Raw genomic sequence first — 15569 nt, 5'->3', positions numbered from 1 at the left:
GAAGACGTGGAGCTGACTGGGCTGAACTGGGAGAGGAGTACCTGCTGGTTGTGGTTGCTCTGGGAGGAGCCCAAAGGCTTTGGGGATGCTCCCCCCAGGACTGGCAGTGCCAACAGCCACCACCTTGGTTTCTTGTGAACCTGTTGGCACCTGGGACCTTTGTTTGGTGTCAGACCAAACCTGAAGACCCTTCCTCAAGCTGGTCCATCTCTACCATGGCACAGGGGTTGTCTTGGTGCCAGGGCACTGAGGGTTCCTTCCTCACATCCCTTAGGATCGTGTGTGAAATCGGAGATGCCAGCCTGAGCAAGGTCCACGAGGCGCGGGTGGAAGTGTGCATCCGCGACTGCTCGCCCAACTACCGAGCCACGTCCCCCAAGAGCTTCACCTTTGTGGTAAGCCCCGTGCCGGGATGCAGGCTGGTGCGGGGTGGTTTGGGGTGGTTTTCCTGGCAAATTGGAAAACTGGCCATCATTTCCCTGTGGGGCAGGCGGGGATCTCTGGGCAGGCGTTGGGTTGTGCCGGTTGAATTTTTCCAAGGCTGCTGCTGCCCTGCCTCCCTGCTGGCACTGCCAACCCTCAGTGCCGTGTCCCACCGCTGTCCCACAGGTCCCTCTCCTCTGTGGCCCCGTCACGTGCTCAGGGCTGCTTGGGGACGTGGGTTTTGGTCCCCAGCCCGTCTGACACCAGGACTGCTCTTTTCCTTTGACAGACGCCCACTTTCTCCCGCGTGGTCCCAGCCCGGGGCCCTCTCTCCGGCGGCACCTGGATTGCCATCGAAGGCAGCCACCTCAACGCTGGCAGCAACGTCTCCGTGACCATCGGGGGACGGCCCTGCGCTTTCTCCTGGTGAGGAGCACAGAGGGTGGAGGAGGATGGGTGACGGGCACCTCCGGAGGCTGGGAGCCTGTGCTGGGGGGCCAGTGGCAACCCTGGGAGCCAAACCCCACAGGTGGCCAGAGGCATCTCCCCCCAAAACCTCTGTGTGTCAGAGGCTGCAGGAAGAGCCCAAAGAACGGGGATTTTTCTCTAAAAGCACAAAGCCCTGAGGCATGAAGTGGATAATTTTTAGATTAGGGATGATAATGGAGCGGCTCTTTAAATATTTTCCTGTGGTAATTACTGGTTATCAGCCCTAATCGCTGCTGTTTGCAGCAGCCGCGCGATGGGAACGCTCAGGAGCTGCTCAGCTTTTCCCGGCTGCCTTTTGTTTCATTTCTTGGGTGTTTTTTTTTTTTTTTCGTTTTTTTCCTCCTTTCTTTCTTTTCCTCTGGCAGTTTCAGAAGGGGAGAGGGGCTGGGGCAGGGGGCTCATGGGCGGTATCGGCCCCCCCCCGGCCGCCCTCGCCTCCCTCCTGCCCGCGCTCTGATGGGTTGATGGGTTGTGCGTTTGTGCCCCAGGAGAAGCGCCCGCGAGATCCGGTGCAGGACGCCCCCCGGGCACGCCCCTGGCGGCTCCCCCATCCTCATCAACATCAACCGGGCAGAGCTGAGCAACCCGGAGGTGAAGTACAACTACACGGAGGACCCCACCATCCAGAAGATCGATCCCGAGTGGAGCATCAACAGGTGAATCGTGGGGTGTCCGCAGGGAGCTTGTGGGACGCGGGGGGCTCTTCTCCACGTGGATCCCCACCCCCATCCCGATGGGTAGATCCCAGTGCTGCTGTGATAGCCGCTGGGCCATGCTCCAGAGATGTGGCAAGAGGAGTGTGAGCAATGGCTTGGCACCGGGACCCTGCAAAGTCCTGGCCTGCAGTGCTCAGCCTGGCAGGGGGCAAAAGCAGAGAGCGCTTTGGAGCTGCTTAATTTCCGCTTGACATTTGGCGGTGGCGAATAAAATTAAAATATTTCCCATCGGGGGATTTTTTTGAAATGTTTACATATTTTTCTAAAAGGTTTGAATTGGCTGGAGAGAAGGCGAAGGAATCCATTAAGCTCCAGCGCCAAGGGAAACCTTCCCCAGGGTGTTGATGAGGAGTGAGCTCCCCAGGGGCATGGCCGAGCTCTCCGGGACCGCAGGGCTTTTAACACCAAGCTGTGGAGAAAACCTGCTAGGGCTCAGCCTGCCATGCCACCCGCTGTCTGCATGGTGGAGAAGGGGGTGGCAGAGGGGACCTCCTCCTCCTCAGGATGCTTTCCCATTGTGGATGCTTGGTCTCCTTTAGCTTGGGAGCTGCCTTCAGACCCCAAACCTGGACACAGTGTAGGGCATTAGTGTTAATTGGCAAGTTTTGTATCTCTAGCTGCCCCTTGGGTCAGCTGAGATGATTTGGTGGTGGTGAATGCCAGATCCTGCTGGCTGTGGTGACAGCTGGGTGGGATGAAAGGTCCCTGGGGCATTGTGGTGCACCCAGGCTGGGGCAGGTGGGCGTCTGGCTGGCGAGGATGGGCGCTTCCCTCCCAGAAGTGGGGACCCAGTGCCACACTGCCTCTCCTAACCCATTATCTCCATGTCTCTAGCGGTGGGACGCTGCTGACCGTGACTGGCACCAACCTGGCCACCATCAAAGAGCCCAGGATCCGGGCGAAGTACTGCAGCTCTGAAAGGGAGAACGTAAGTGGTGCTGGCTGGGGCTGGCGGCAGAGCACAAGGAGGAGGGACGCTGTCCCTCTGCAGTGTAGGGCAGAAAGCGCATCCCTTGCCCATCAGGTGTGATGGCCTGGAGGGGCTGAGTTCCCAGGGCTGCCACCCAAAAAGAAGCGCCGATCTCCCTGCAGGACCTCCGGCCGGGTGCTGCCAGGAGAGGGTCGAGATCTGAGCGTGCAAAACTGTGCGATGTCTGCAGGATAGTAACAGAAAGATCCCATCCCCAGCAAGCTCCCACCTGCCACCCCTCGCACATCCATTGCAGACAGGAGTCCCTCTGCCCTGGGGTGGAGTGCGGTGCCTGTTGATGTAACAGCACAGGACAGGAGATCCCAAGTCTAAGCCCGATGTCCAGAGCTGCTGCTTGCAGGAGATCCTGGTGGAGTGTGATCCTGACCTCCCTGTTGGGAGCCAGGTCTGACCTTGGTCTGTGCCCCCTGCAGAACTGCACCGTCTACAATGACACCACCATGGTGTGCTACGCGCCCTCCATCGACAACCCTATACAGAGCCCTCCGGAGGTCGGCGACCGTCCAGATGAGATCGGCTTCATCATGGATAACGTCCAGGCCTTGCTGATTGTCAACACCACCAACTTCGTCTACTACCCGGACCCTGTCTTTGAGCCGCTCAGCCCCACGGGGATGCTGGAACTGAAGCCCAGCTCTCCCCTCATCCTCAAGGTAAGGCAGCGTGCAGCCAGGGACTGAGGGGTGGGGACATGTCCCTCTGTGGAGGTGGCTTTTCGTCTCTCCTGGGGCAGATTTCCGCACTGCGAGAGCACAGATTTTCTTTATGTTGGGTTTTTGTAAGTGTTCCCCATTGCATGAGAACTGACAATCTCATTCCTTGTTCCCTCAAAGGGCCGGAACCTGCTCCCGCCGGCTGCTGGTAACTCCCGCCTCAACTACACGGTGCTGATCGGAGACACTCCCTGCACCCTGACTGTCTCCGAGACCCAGCTCCTCTGCGAGTCCCCCAACCTCACCGGCCAGCACAAAGTCACGGTAAATGCCGGCACCGCTGCCCTTGCTTCTCGTGTCCCACGTGTCACAGAGGCTTAGTCTCTCTCCTGGCACTGGCCCTGCTGCGTCCCTGTCCCCAGATGAGGACCCGATAGCCGGTGCACGTGCCGGAGCATCTTCAGGCACCTTCCTGCTGCTCCCTGGGCATCGCTCTCCCTAATTACATGTCTGGTAGGACCAAATACTTTGTCCCCTCCCCGGCACGCTCAGCTGGGCGTTCCTGTGCCCTGGGTGGCCCTGGCTGGCCCTGCCAACAACTTCGCTTCGCTGCTGGGTGCCAAGGCAGAGCCTGTGCCAAGGCAGTGGGGGGGGGTTCCCACCCTTTCCCCCGGTGCTGGTTCATGCCGTAAGGAAGGCGCCTTTGTGGGGTTGTAGCACAGCAGTGCTCACGCTCCAGGACGCTGCCAGGTTGAAAGGGACCCGGCACGGTCCCCTCCAGGCTCCCCACCCGTGGGGGAACTCGCTTCACATCCCATCTGGTACTATAATGTTGTCTGAATGAGACATCAAACTCTCTGCCCGCTCCAGCAGCATGTCCTGCATCCCATTAAAGCGCGCCATGCTGCTCCGGACCGGCTCCTGCCATTCCTGCTGTTTTCCACATCCCTTTTTCCCCCAGGCTGGGAATCATCCCCCAGTTCCCAGCACAGTGGGCACGGTAGGGAGGGCTGCCCTGGGTGCATGCCCCCTGACGCCAGGTCCTTTTTTTCCCCCTCCCCGTGGTGCAGATCAAGGCTGGAGGGTTCGAGTTCTCCCCGGGGACGCTGCAGATCTACTCGGACAGCCTGCTCACCCTGCCCGCTATCATCGGCATCGGCGGCGGGGGTGGTCTGCTCCTCCTCATCATCATCATCGTCCTCATCGCCTACAAGCGCAAGTCCCGGGATGCTGACCGGACCCTGAAACGCCTCCAGCTGCAGATGGACAACCTGGAATCCCGGGTGGCCTTGGAATGCAAAGAGGGTGAGGGATCCTTGTGCCACTAATGTGGGGGTCTTGGAGGGTCTCCTGATATCCCGAGGCTCACTGTGCTCCCACCCTTTCCCTGCTGCCTTCCAGTGAGGCGGTGGGAATGGGCAAAGCTGCTTTGTCAGAGGAAACTCATTTTACGTGGGATCTGGGGATTTTTCCAGTTAAGGAATTCCCCTCCTTTTCTCCAAACGGGAGAAAAGAAAGAGGGTAGCGAAGGCTGCCTGGGTGCGGGCAGTCGGTCTCTCGTTATGTGACAGACGGATGCTGTGAAATTGGACAGAATTCCTTGTATGATCCTTCTGATAAAACCTAATTGCCCATTATCCCCCTGAGCTGGCTTCCGAGGCCCCGACCCTGCCAGCCACAGCCAGCCCGGGCGCTGCGGATGGAGCAGGCACCGAAAACAAGATAATAAAAAGGGGAAAGAAAGAGAAACCCTTTGGTGCCCCAAATCCCCATCCCTGCGCACGCCTGCGGATGGCACTGGTGACAGGGAGAGGGGAGGGAGCGGGTGGAGGGGATGGTGTCTTGTCTTCCACAGCTGGCAGATAAAAGGATCTGCTTTTAATTAAAAGGCACAATCTCTTCCCTGCCTTTTCTCTTTTCTAGTCCCACTAGTTACAGATAAGATAGCATGCCTTTCAAGCTGACGGTTTGTTTTTTCTCATCAGGCTGACGAGCCTGCAGTCCTCTGCCTGGCTTTCAGCTCCCTTTAAAGTGCCATTAATTTGATTTTTCTGAGGGTTTTCTCCCCCCCGCCAACACCTTTCCCTGGTGCATCTCCAGGACTCCTCTCCCGTCAGCTTTTCCCTGTAGGTGCAATTAAAGGTTCAGGACCCCCCCTGCATCGCATTCCCTTGGGAGTTGCGGCTGCCTCTGCTCGGATCCGGAGGTGCCGGGGTGGGTGTGTTTAAGCTCTTCTCGTGAGTAGTATTTAGGTCAAAAAGAAATGAGGACATTCTTGTGGTTTAGGCTGGCGTTTTCCCCCAGAAGCTCTGGCTTTGTTCAAGCCTTGTTGTTCCCCGCTGCCCCCAGCATCTCTGGGAGGCTGTGAGTGCTGAGAAGGGGGGATTTGAGCCCCCTGGGAGCCACGATCCTGTTCCCAAAACTGCCACTTGGTTTATTCTGGGGAAGTCATCCCCACCCTCCGCAGCTCAGTTTCTCCATCTGTGAGATGGGGACGGAGATCACAGCCTGCTGCGGGGGGGATGCAAACCTGATTCACGCCTGGGGGGGGGTGTCTCACCCATGGGGTGCTGGGGGGTGTGGCGGAGCCTGGGCGCTGATGCTGTGCTGCTGGGACTCCGGAATGTGTTGCTTAATTCCGCTTTTCCCCCCTGCCAGCCTTCGCTGAGCTGCAGACTGACATTAACGAGCTGACCAACGACCTGGACGGGGCTGGCATCCCCTTTCTGGATTACCGCACCTACGCCATGCGGGTTCTCTTCCCAGGGATCGAAGACCACCCCGTGCTGAAGGAGATGGAGGTGTGGTACCGTCTGCCTGTCTGTCCCTTCCCAGTCCCCTGCGTGAGTCCCCGTGCCCCAAGCGCAGGGCTGCAGAGATGCCTTGGTTCTGATGCTGGCAAAGAGCATCCCGCTGCGTGGCAGGCGGCGCAAATGGGGACCGGCTGCCGAATGGTTACTGTGCTCTCTGACATTAATATCAATATTTATATTAATATCATTGCTGCTGTCATTTTCTACAGCACTTGCTTTATTCAATTGGGTTTGTTTGATGCCTGACCGGCCGCTCGTTTCTAGCAGGCTTGTCCGACATCGCCTGCTTGCTGGGCTCCGTTTCTCCGTACAGAACCCATCCTTGGCATCCTTCCCCTGCTCCCCAAACCAGCTCCCTCTCCTCTCCCGGCCTCCCCACATCTGTTTAATTTAGTGCGTGCAATTGCACAGCAATTGGCTTCTCGTTTGCTGGGCTGCCGAGGCCGCTCTTGATTAGAGAAAGGAGGGGGGGTGACCTTAGCTTCCCCTCGCTGTTGACCCGGCACAGTAATTAATGTCGACGGGGGCTTCACAATGTATTTAGGAGAAGTAATCGGCGCTGGTGCAAGATGCACGGTCGCTAATTACAATGCAACAAGCTCTTACCAACTGCAAACGCACGTGCTGGTGTTGTACGCCAGCATGGCTACAGCTCGAGGCCCTGGCCCTCTGCCTGCTCTCCTTCCCTGGTCCCTAATCCCAGCTCTGGAGGGCGGCGGGGACCCCGTTTCCATGGATTTTCCCTTGCAGCTTGGGTTTCCGGATGCTCAGAGCCGCAGCAGGCGTGAGCGTAGCCCTCCCTGGGGCACAGCCCTTCCTGTCTCTGCGAGCGCCTGGCTCTCCCCTCACCTCCGCTCTTGCTCTTAAGGATTTTCTCTAAAGAGAGAGGGGTGGAAAGGCTATCAAAAACGGTATCAGAGGAGGAATTTTTCATTGGCTATGGCAGGCTGGGTGGGATTTTGTCCACTTCCAGCTCCTAATTCGAAACATCCCGCTGGAGACAGCACGCCAGCTCAGCCTGGCCTGGGAAAGAAGAGGTTAAAGTTGCAAAGGAGGGGAAAAAAAAAAAAATAAAAAAAAAATAAAAAAAAAATCCCCCAAAGAGATTAAATAAAGCAACTACAGTTGTGTAAGCTTCATATAATTTAATCACGTTTGCTTTTATTTGTCTCTTTACTCAGAGTGTAACATTAGCTATTGCAAGTGACGGGAAGGAAACGGCACTTGCTCGCGCACAGGCTAATCTGCAGCGAGCATCAGGCTGTCGGTACCCGCTCCCTTTCGCTTCAGGTTTTGAGGGGGAGGTTTGTTGCTTTGTGCGAATTTAAGCCTGATTAAATATTTAATTCACTATTGTTCATTTATTTCTGCTAATGATCAGCGAGTTAAACACGGGGGGCCCAGGGAGGCGACAGGCATGCGGGAGGCTCGGGCATTGCCGTGCTGCCTGTGATGGGGCTTTCAGGTCCTCCCGTGCTCCCTGCCAAGGCTCCCACGGGATGGTCATTGGTGGACAGGGCCCGTTTCCCATCTTATTGAGATCCTCCTGCTCCACTGAAGGGATAAAGTGTCTCGTCCCGGGGTCTCCTTTGCCTGGTCTTGGCTGCAAAAGCACCAGCAAACGCGCAGGGGTGGGGATGCAGCCCGTCTCCCTCTGCCCCAGTTTTACTGGTGGGTCTGGTCAGTCTCCAGCGCAGCGGCTGTGCTCCAGCCAGCTCTCGGGTCTTCCTGTGCTGAGGAATCAACAAGCATTTCTGCGTCCCTGCAGGGAGCAGCCGACGCTGCTGAACCTCCGGCATCCACCTGAGTTACCAGCATCATTGCAGTGAGGTCCCCGCGTCGTCTGGAGGGAGGGACTCCGGGAAACCATCATTTAAAGCATTTCTGTTCCTAGCAGGAGGTTTATCCTCTGACCTGCATTAGGCAAAATTGAGCCACGTGCTTGCTGGCGTGGTGCCTGCAAGAGGAACCCCGAGGACGGGGGCAGAGAGGGTTTGTCACTCCCCCATCGCCCTTCTGGGATGCTCTGGGGCAGGTTTTCCCTCTCACCTGGGTGATGAGGGTGACAGTGGCGCTTGGAGGCTCGTATCACAGTATTGACAAGGACTGGGTGGGAAACGGGGATTTTGTCCAGTGGGAAAGAGTATTTTGGAGGGGGAGGTTACAACCACGAGGAATTTTGCTGAACTGAAGAGCTTTGATCCAAAGTTTTGATTGAAGTGAAATGATTTGATGTGTCAAAACCCTGTTCTTCATTTTGAGTTGGTGTTTTGAAATGAAAAGTGTTGTTTTGTCTCCCAATATCGACATGAAATGAAATTTTTCACTTATTCTCCCAATCAGGAAGACAAGGGAGGAAAAAGAAAAAAATAATTAAAATTGACGTTTTACTGCAGTAAAGCTTTTATTCAGAGGAAACCATCTTTTCTAATGGGAAAACGTTGTGTTGTAAAAATGTTCATTTCTGATAAGAAATGTGGTCAGGGCTGACCAGAGCTGGGCTGACGATGGCAGTGCGGGGATGAAAGCATCCCAGCCTAATCCCTGCTGGGTCCTACGTGGCCAAGTATGGCCAGAAATACACCTTCAAACATCTCAAGAGGAACGGGAATATTCCAGGCTGTGTCTGGAGCGGGGCAGAGCCAGATTTCTGCTATTTGCTTCCCTGTCTCAAATCCAGCCCCCCTCCCCCCGGCCCCCTAAACCAGGCGGGTTTGCTGCTGGCGGAGCTCAGGGTTGTGGCTTTATTTGCTTTCTGTGCAATACCCGAAGCGCGTGTTGCAGGCAGTCACTTGGGTGGGAATTGAGCTGCTTGTTAGCTGACGCTGAAAATTGTAATTTGTGCGCGTGTTTGGGAGAGAAAGAGTGTTTGTTTATGGGCGGGAAGTGCGTGTGTATGCCTGCACACGCGTGGGAGAGAGTCTTTGTATGGAAGTGTGTGTGTGAATACATATATATATATACATGGATGCCCTGAGACTGTGTTAACCTGATGCTGAGATATTGCAAACTAGGTAATGCTTCTGGAGGAAATCAAGGCTGATCACCAAAGAGGAAGCTTGGTAGTATGGAGAGAGCAAATCCAGCTGCTTTTTTGACCCTTTTTCATCCTTTCCTCTTGGGGGATGAGGGTGAATCCAGGGTCTTGTGCAGCCCAGCCCCCTTCTCATCGCCCTCCCCCTCGTGCCCATCTCCCAGCTTTGCTCTATCCTTGCAGGTCCAGGCGAACGTGGAGAAGTCCTTGACCCTCTTTGGGCAGCTCCTGAACAAAAAGCACTTCTTGCTGACCTTCATCCGCACTCTGGAGGCTCAGCGGAGCTTCTCCATGCGGGACCGCGGCAACGTGGCCTCCCTCATCATGACGGCGCTGCAGGGCGAGATGGAGTACGCCACGGGTGTGCTGAAGCAGCTCCTCTCCGACCTCATAGAGAAGAACCTGGAGAGTAAGAACCACCCCAAGCTGCTCTTGCGGAGGTGAGTGACCATCCGAGAGGTTGGAGCTGTGGGACTGTGCCCAGGCTCTTCTGAGTGTGTGGACACGAGCTGGTGTCCCTTAGGGATGCCATCAGTGGTGGCTTTGGTGTTGTCTGTGGCAATGTCGGCACTGGGTCTGTGGTCAAGCATTTCCTTGCCTCTCTGCGTGCAAGTACGAGAGGGATGTGGGACCGCCTGGAGCCATCCAACTCAGGAGTCGCCCATGGGATGTTCTCGCTTTGGTTTGGCCCGTGTGGGTTCATCTTGTCTGGGAAGGAGAGAGCAAGATGCTCGGCAGTTGCCAGCTGTGTAGGCGGGTGCAGGGAGGATGCACATTGGTGTCAGGCGCTGTTGTGCATCGCTGCAGCGATGCTCTCACCTGCCTACCCTTCTCCAGGTGACCAAGCCGTCCCCCGCACCCTTCGGCACCCGGGGCAGCTCTCACCTTGCCTGGTGGCTGCCTTGCTGCATGGGTGCCTCCGCAGGCTGTCAGCAGGCAGGAGTCCTCCTTTCCCCGCTGCCTCCTCGGGGCTTGCCCACCTTGCCGGGCACAGGGGGGTTTTCCTGGGAAAGCCAAGCGGATCTTCGCGAGCTGGGAGTCTCGCCGGGGCCGGGGGGCAGCGTGAGCAGGAGGCAGCCTGCCAAGCCCTGTTGTGAGTCTGCCTGGCCCATCAATATTTAACGATAGCTCTGAGCTCTCCTTCATCACGGGCTGATGAATATTGAAAGATACACCAAGTGCTGAACAAAAACAATTAATAAGCTCCACCGGCCCAGCTCGAGGCCCTCCGTGCTGTCTTCTCCCTTCGCATGCTGTGCTGTGCCTCCTCGTCTCCACCAGCCCGGTGCCACCAGCCTCCAGCAGAGATGCAGGGATGGCTGAGAGCCACAGGGCTGGCATGTCACCAGGAAGGCTCAAGAAAACCAGAGCATCTTTCAGACATCGACCAAAGTTCGTGGCATGGCCAGACTGCACAAAGCCTGTCGGGTTTTGTGCCTGGCCCTGGGGAGACGCCTGGAGAAGACACGGGTGTGACCCGGTCCTGGTTACATCCCTGACACCTTCCCTTGGCCGGTCTCTTTAGGCACATTGCTTTCTTACTCTCTCTGCTTCATTTATCACGCTACACGGGTGCCCCTAATTTCTCAAAGGACCTCGTTAGCAATGTGCCAGGGAGGGGGTGCGGTGCAGACCTGTGGCTGGCCGGGAGAGGGCTGCGTCTTGGAGGTGCCGACCCCTGTCCCCATCCCTGTTCCCCGAACACATCCTTTTTAGGCTTTTCCCTTCTTGCTGTCCCTCCATGACACCAGGCTTCACTGAAATATTTAAACCACGTTTCCACCTCCTGGGTCTCCCAGAGCATCATGAAGCCGCTGCCATCGGAGCAAAGCTCCGGAATGAAGTAAATCAATAAAATATAAATAAAAGGCAGTGCAGGGAGGCCAGCAGCCGCAGTGGCTGAGCCGTGGGAGCCGCAGAGGGGCAGAGCCCAGCCCGAGCCAGCACGGTGAGAGCCGACAGCCCGAGGACTCTCGGTCCCCAGCCATGGAGCTCGAGAGCCCATCGCAGGTGGAGCTGCAGGAGGCTTAGGACAGGGACGAGGTTCCCTGGCCGGTACCTTGCTTGTGCCTCCCCGAGTGATATTTAACAAGGAGACTTCGCTCTTCCTGTAGCCACGTTGCGGAGCGAGCGGTGCTGAGGGTTGAGCTTCTCCATCCTTTTGATTAGCGCTGCTGTTGGGCGTGAGAGTGTGCTTACCGCCCAGGGCAACTGGATTAACATTGATCTAACTGGGGAGAGCTGTTATTTATTTATTTGGTTATTGGATAATCCCTCTGTTGCTGTGGCATCTGGCTCTATCACGGATAAAGACAAACATCCTCTGGAGCCTGGGTGGTGACACTTCAGATGAGTGCTACGGGCTTGTCTGTGAAGGACCTGGTCTGGGGCTGGGGAGGGTGTCTGCTGAATAGCTTCAGTCCACCCCGTCCTTGGCTTTCTCCCCACATCCCTTCTCCATTTTTCCTTCCCCTTGATGGATTAATCTTTCCTGGCGGGCACTTCCCTCCTCTGGAGGCTCAAATATTACCATCCCCGAGTGGTTTAAGGAGAACTGTGCTATTCCAGGGAGGCCAAAAAGGGCTAAGCCCCATTAGCACCAGAGAAAGCCTGGGATGGGACCATACGACCCTGAGTCAGCTTGAATAAACTCTGGGAAAGTGGATTTCCTACCCCAGCCATCTGGCCATCGGGGAACTGCTCCTGGCCCATCTGCCAGGCATGGCATGGTCGTTGGGCAGCGCGTGGCATTGGGCAGTGGGCCTCCTCCTGGTGGCTCTGAGGTTTGGATTCCTTCTGGGTTTTGACTCTTGAGTCAACTTGTCTGTGTCCCTTCCCCTGGTGCAACAGGAATGCAGCCACATTCGTGAGTTATTAGTATTGCTTGTGCTTTCAGGAGCATCTATGGTTGCAAGTGGCTGATCTGATGATTAACGGGTGGATAAGCTGAAGAAGCGTGACCGGAGAGGGTTGGGGGGCTGGCTGGCATTTTTACTTTCAAGGGAGTGAAAGCCGCTTTAAAAATAATGGATGTGTTAAGGGGAATTTTAATCTTACAGCAGCAAGATCAGGCTGTGGTGCAGAGACAGGTGCGTTAAGCTGCCCTTGTAGGGCTGCATGGTTCACCTGGGTCCTGTGTCACCCTCAGCCCCCTCCATGCCAGGCTGTCCCTCTCCTCTGCTGGTGCGGCATGTCCTGGCTGCAGTACCGCCACCCCGAGGTCCTCACGTCCTATTCGGACCCACCACGTCTCCTACCCATCCTGCGGGATCCTGCTCTCCCTCTTGGGCACATGCTGCGCGGTGATGGTCCCAAACAGGCACAAGTGACTCCCCTGGACCTGCCCTGCCATACTGCTTTGGAGCACGATGGCATCTGGATTTGAACCACGCTTTAGGAGACTAGGGGCAATATATAGGCTTTCTCAAGGCAGTTTTGGCTGCTTCCTTCAATTGCATCTTCAAAAGCTGAGAGACAAAACTCTATTTTTAATCTCCCTTTGGAGCAGGTAGTTGCAGCATCGTTCACTGCAAACTCCTACATCACCACCCCACTCCGAGGAGACACACAGAGACCCGGGATTTCCACCATGCTGGCAGGGAAGGGTTAAATCCCAAGCCTGGCACAGTGTCTTTGCACAGTGCTCCAAAGGTACATGGGAAACAGCTTAAGCTTCCAACCACTGCTCTTACTCCTTCCTCCTTTAATCTCCTTGTTTTCAGCTGAATTAGTACTGAGGATAAGTTTGACCAAAACCATATTGGGATCAAAGTCTTGCAGACCTAAATCCAGCAGTGGCTTTAACCAAGGCTGTGTGCCGGTGGACCGGTGCCATCTCTTTATGTTGCAGGGCTCTCCATCCCTGCCGAGAGCCAACCAGATCCAGGCCCAAGGGTGGAGGCATGTAGAGAAGCGAGGGTGCAGAGTGTGGCCTCCTAAAGCTTCTCCATCACCACCGCTCAGTGCCAAGAACCAGATGTCCTCTCTCTCCTCCAGCAGTTCTTCTGAGCAGACCTTGCACAGGCTGCTGGGGAAAAGTCTTTATCCCTCTGGTATTGGTGATGATTGTCCTCTTACTCCACTGTGGGTCCTGGGCTTTCAGGCTGTAGAGATTAAGGGCTACTTTGGGGGTTGCAGGGAAGTCCCACGTGACCCAGTAGTGGTGAGCCTGTGTCAGGGCAATAGCGACATTGAGTGCGTTGCAGGAGCAGAAGTCAGCAGCAGGTCCCAGGTGGTGAAAGGGGCTTCCAGCTACATCAGGCACAGGGTGATGTGGGAGGAGGTGCTCCTGTCATGGGAATGCGGGTCAGGATCTGACTTTGCCTTGCAACCTTAGCTCTTCCCTTCAAGTTTTGCTTTAACTGGGGAGCTTGAGGTAGGTTTGGTGACATTTCCCTAGCTTAGGTGTCTCATACAATCCTCCTGTGGAGGGAGCTGCCTGGTTCCAGTGGGACACGATGGAAGAAACAAACTTCACTGAAGTAGAAGGTACCAGGGAGATGCAGAAAGCTGGTCATCCCCTGGGCGAGCCTCCCCATGGGACAAGGTCATGCTTGGCTCTCCGGTTCTCCGAATACGATGGAGACCAATTTGCTTCTCCCTCCTGGGTGGCTGCTGTAGCTCAGCCTTCTGGATGGGCAGGCTTTCCACTACGGCTTTTGCTGTCTGCTTGTGCCCCTTTGCTTCGAGGCTCCTGCCTTTCCACGTATGACCTTTGAAAGCCAAAAATAATTGAGCCACAGTCCGAGGCTGAGGTGGCAACGGGTGAGATCAGAGACCCTTAATATCCTCTGCTGACAGCTTTGCTCTCTGTCTTCCCTACAGAACGGAGTCGGTGGCAGAGAAGATGCTGACGAATTGGTTCACGTTTCTGCTGTACAAGTTTCTGAAGGTGAGTTTGGGAAGGGATGGCAACCCTGTGCGGGCAGGGAGGTGGTTCCTGCCTCGATGGCGTGGGCAGTGTGGTACCCAGAGCCTGGGCTGACGTGCTCCTCAGTGCTGCCGCTCCCTCCCGGAGCAGAGATCGCTTCCCAGACCTCCGTTCCCATCCTGTGTTTCTGAGATGTGATTAGTGACTCTGGGTCTCCTTTTGGGGAAATAGCTGAGAATGAAAAATGAAATCCAGACCAGGATTGCTTATTGCGTAGTGGGTTTGAGATCTTCTGAAGAACGATGCCTGGAGAAAAGATCAATCTGAAGCAACTCAGCTGAGTCTTGAATCCCTTTGGAGTGGTCCCTATTCCTCCCTCCTTGCCTCTGCTTGTGTAACTTGGGAGGAAGAAGCCCCCGGAGCTGGTCTTTGCTGTAGACATGACTGATCGGAAGATATTTCTGCCTGTTTGAGCTGTAGTTCGATGTGCCGCACTCTTCATGAAAGGGCACTGCTATTCCTTCGTCTCTTTGACACTGATGCTCTGTGGTAGGGGAATCGTTTTCCCCAGGTGTCTCCACTTCTGCTGCTGCTTCCCCTCCAGAAGGTGCCCTGGTGGGGATGGACGCCCTGTGGGGCCTCTCGGCAGCCGGGGACACAGCTCTCTCCACTGCACGAGGGTGCAGCGCCTGGTAGCTTGAATTTGCCTTTTTCCTAATTTTATCGGGGTAGCACAGCAGGATGCCAACGCGTAAGAGCTGTTTTTACCACTGGTTCATCCCACCCGTATCAAGAACATTTATTCCATCAGCACCGGTGCTTCCACCTGCTAGAGCCGCCCCAGCAGCCATGCGGGTTACACAGCCACAGCTCCAGCCCCTGGACCCCCGGCTCGGTCCTGCTGCTGCTTCGGGCTGACACCGGTGGGGTGAACGGCGCCTGCGGTCCTGCCGCTGGTTTGTCAGTCAGCAGAGCCGTTTCTTGGGATCCTGCCTGGCGTCAGCGCAGCGAGGCTGGGTGGCACGCAGCCGTTTTTGTGGGATTTCATCCCTCATTAAGATAAAGAGGGTTTGAACCATTTCCAGCCAAGAGATGAGAGCGAGCAGGAGTCTGTGCAGAACTCAAGTGATCGTCAACGAGAGGTGATTTATAATATCACTTACGCGCACTTGGCTTTTTGCCTCCGTCGAGGGATAGCCTGTATCTATAAAAATCTAGCTGTGGATTGCAGTGGAGATTGCTTTCCAGGGGTGGGAGAGGAGGAAAGCTGTGCTGTTCATGGGCAGATGTCAAACCTCCCGACACCTCTTTGGGCCAGGGCTTTGCTCAGCGGGGTCATCCTTTACCCCTGCAGCGGCAGTGCCCGGTGGGATCATGTAGGATGTACTCGATGGGATTAGGTAGGACACTGGCCCATGGCTCTTCGGGCTCTGCGGGGTCGATGGGACAAGCAGAAGTAGCTCTTGGTGTGGATAAACTCCCTCAGGGCTGAGCAAAGTGCGGCACACAGCCTTTGAATGCCCACAGTGGTGTTTGGGGACGTTACATTCATGTGCGAGACCTGATGCCCTTGGCCTGTC

The 15569-nt window shown here is 55.9% G+C and overlaps 1 protein-coding gene across 3 annotated transcripts in view; it reads left to right on the top strand.

The window, feature by feature from the left end:
- PLXNA1 (plexin A1) overlaps positions 1-15569 on the top strand; it is a 126377-nt gene that overhangs the window by 89318 nt on the left and 21490 nt on the right. For all 3 annotated transcript variants that reach the window (XM_063347675.1, XM_063347676.1, XM_063347677.1), the window contains exons 14-23: positions 275-395; positions 713-849; positions 1401-1568; positions 2463-2556; positions 3033-3272; positions 3453-3596; positions 4343-4577; positions 5931-6073; positions 9303-9559; positions 13944-14010. In XM_063347675.1, the coding sequence (XP_063203745.1) occupies positions 275-395; positions 713-849; positions 1401-1568; positions 2463-2556; positions 3033-3272; positions 3453-3596; positions 4343-4577; positions 5931-6073; positions 9303-9559; positions 13944-14010 (1606 nt within the window). The remainder of the gene's footprint in view (positions 1-274; positions 396-712; positions 850-1400; positions 1569-2462; positions 2557-3032; positions 3273-3452; positions 3597-4342; positions 4578-5930; positions 6074-9302; positions 9560-13943; positions 14011-15569) is intronic.

The sequence above is a fragment of the Chroicocephalus ridibundus genome, chromosome 10 (genome assembly GCF_963924245.1).
Source record: "Chroicocephalus ridibundus chromosome 10, bChrRid1.1, whole genome shotgun sequence".
NCBI classification, from domain to species: Eukaryota; Metazoa; Chordata; class Aves; order Charadriiformes; family Laridae; genus Chroicocephalus; species Chroicocephalus ridibundus.
Note: the sequence above shows the minus strand (reverse complement) of the source record. Positions and strands in the feature narration are given on the sequence as shown.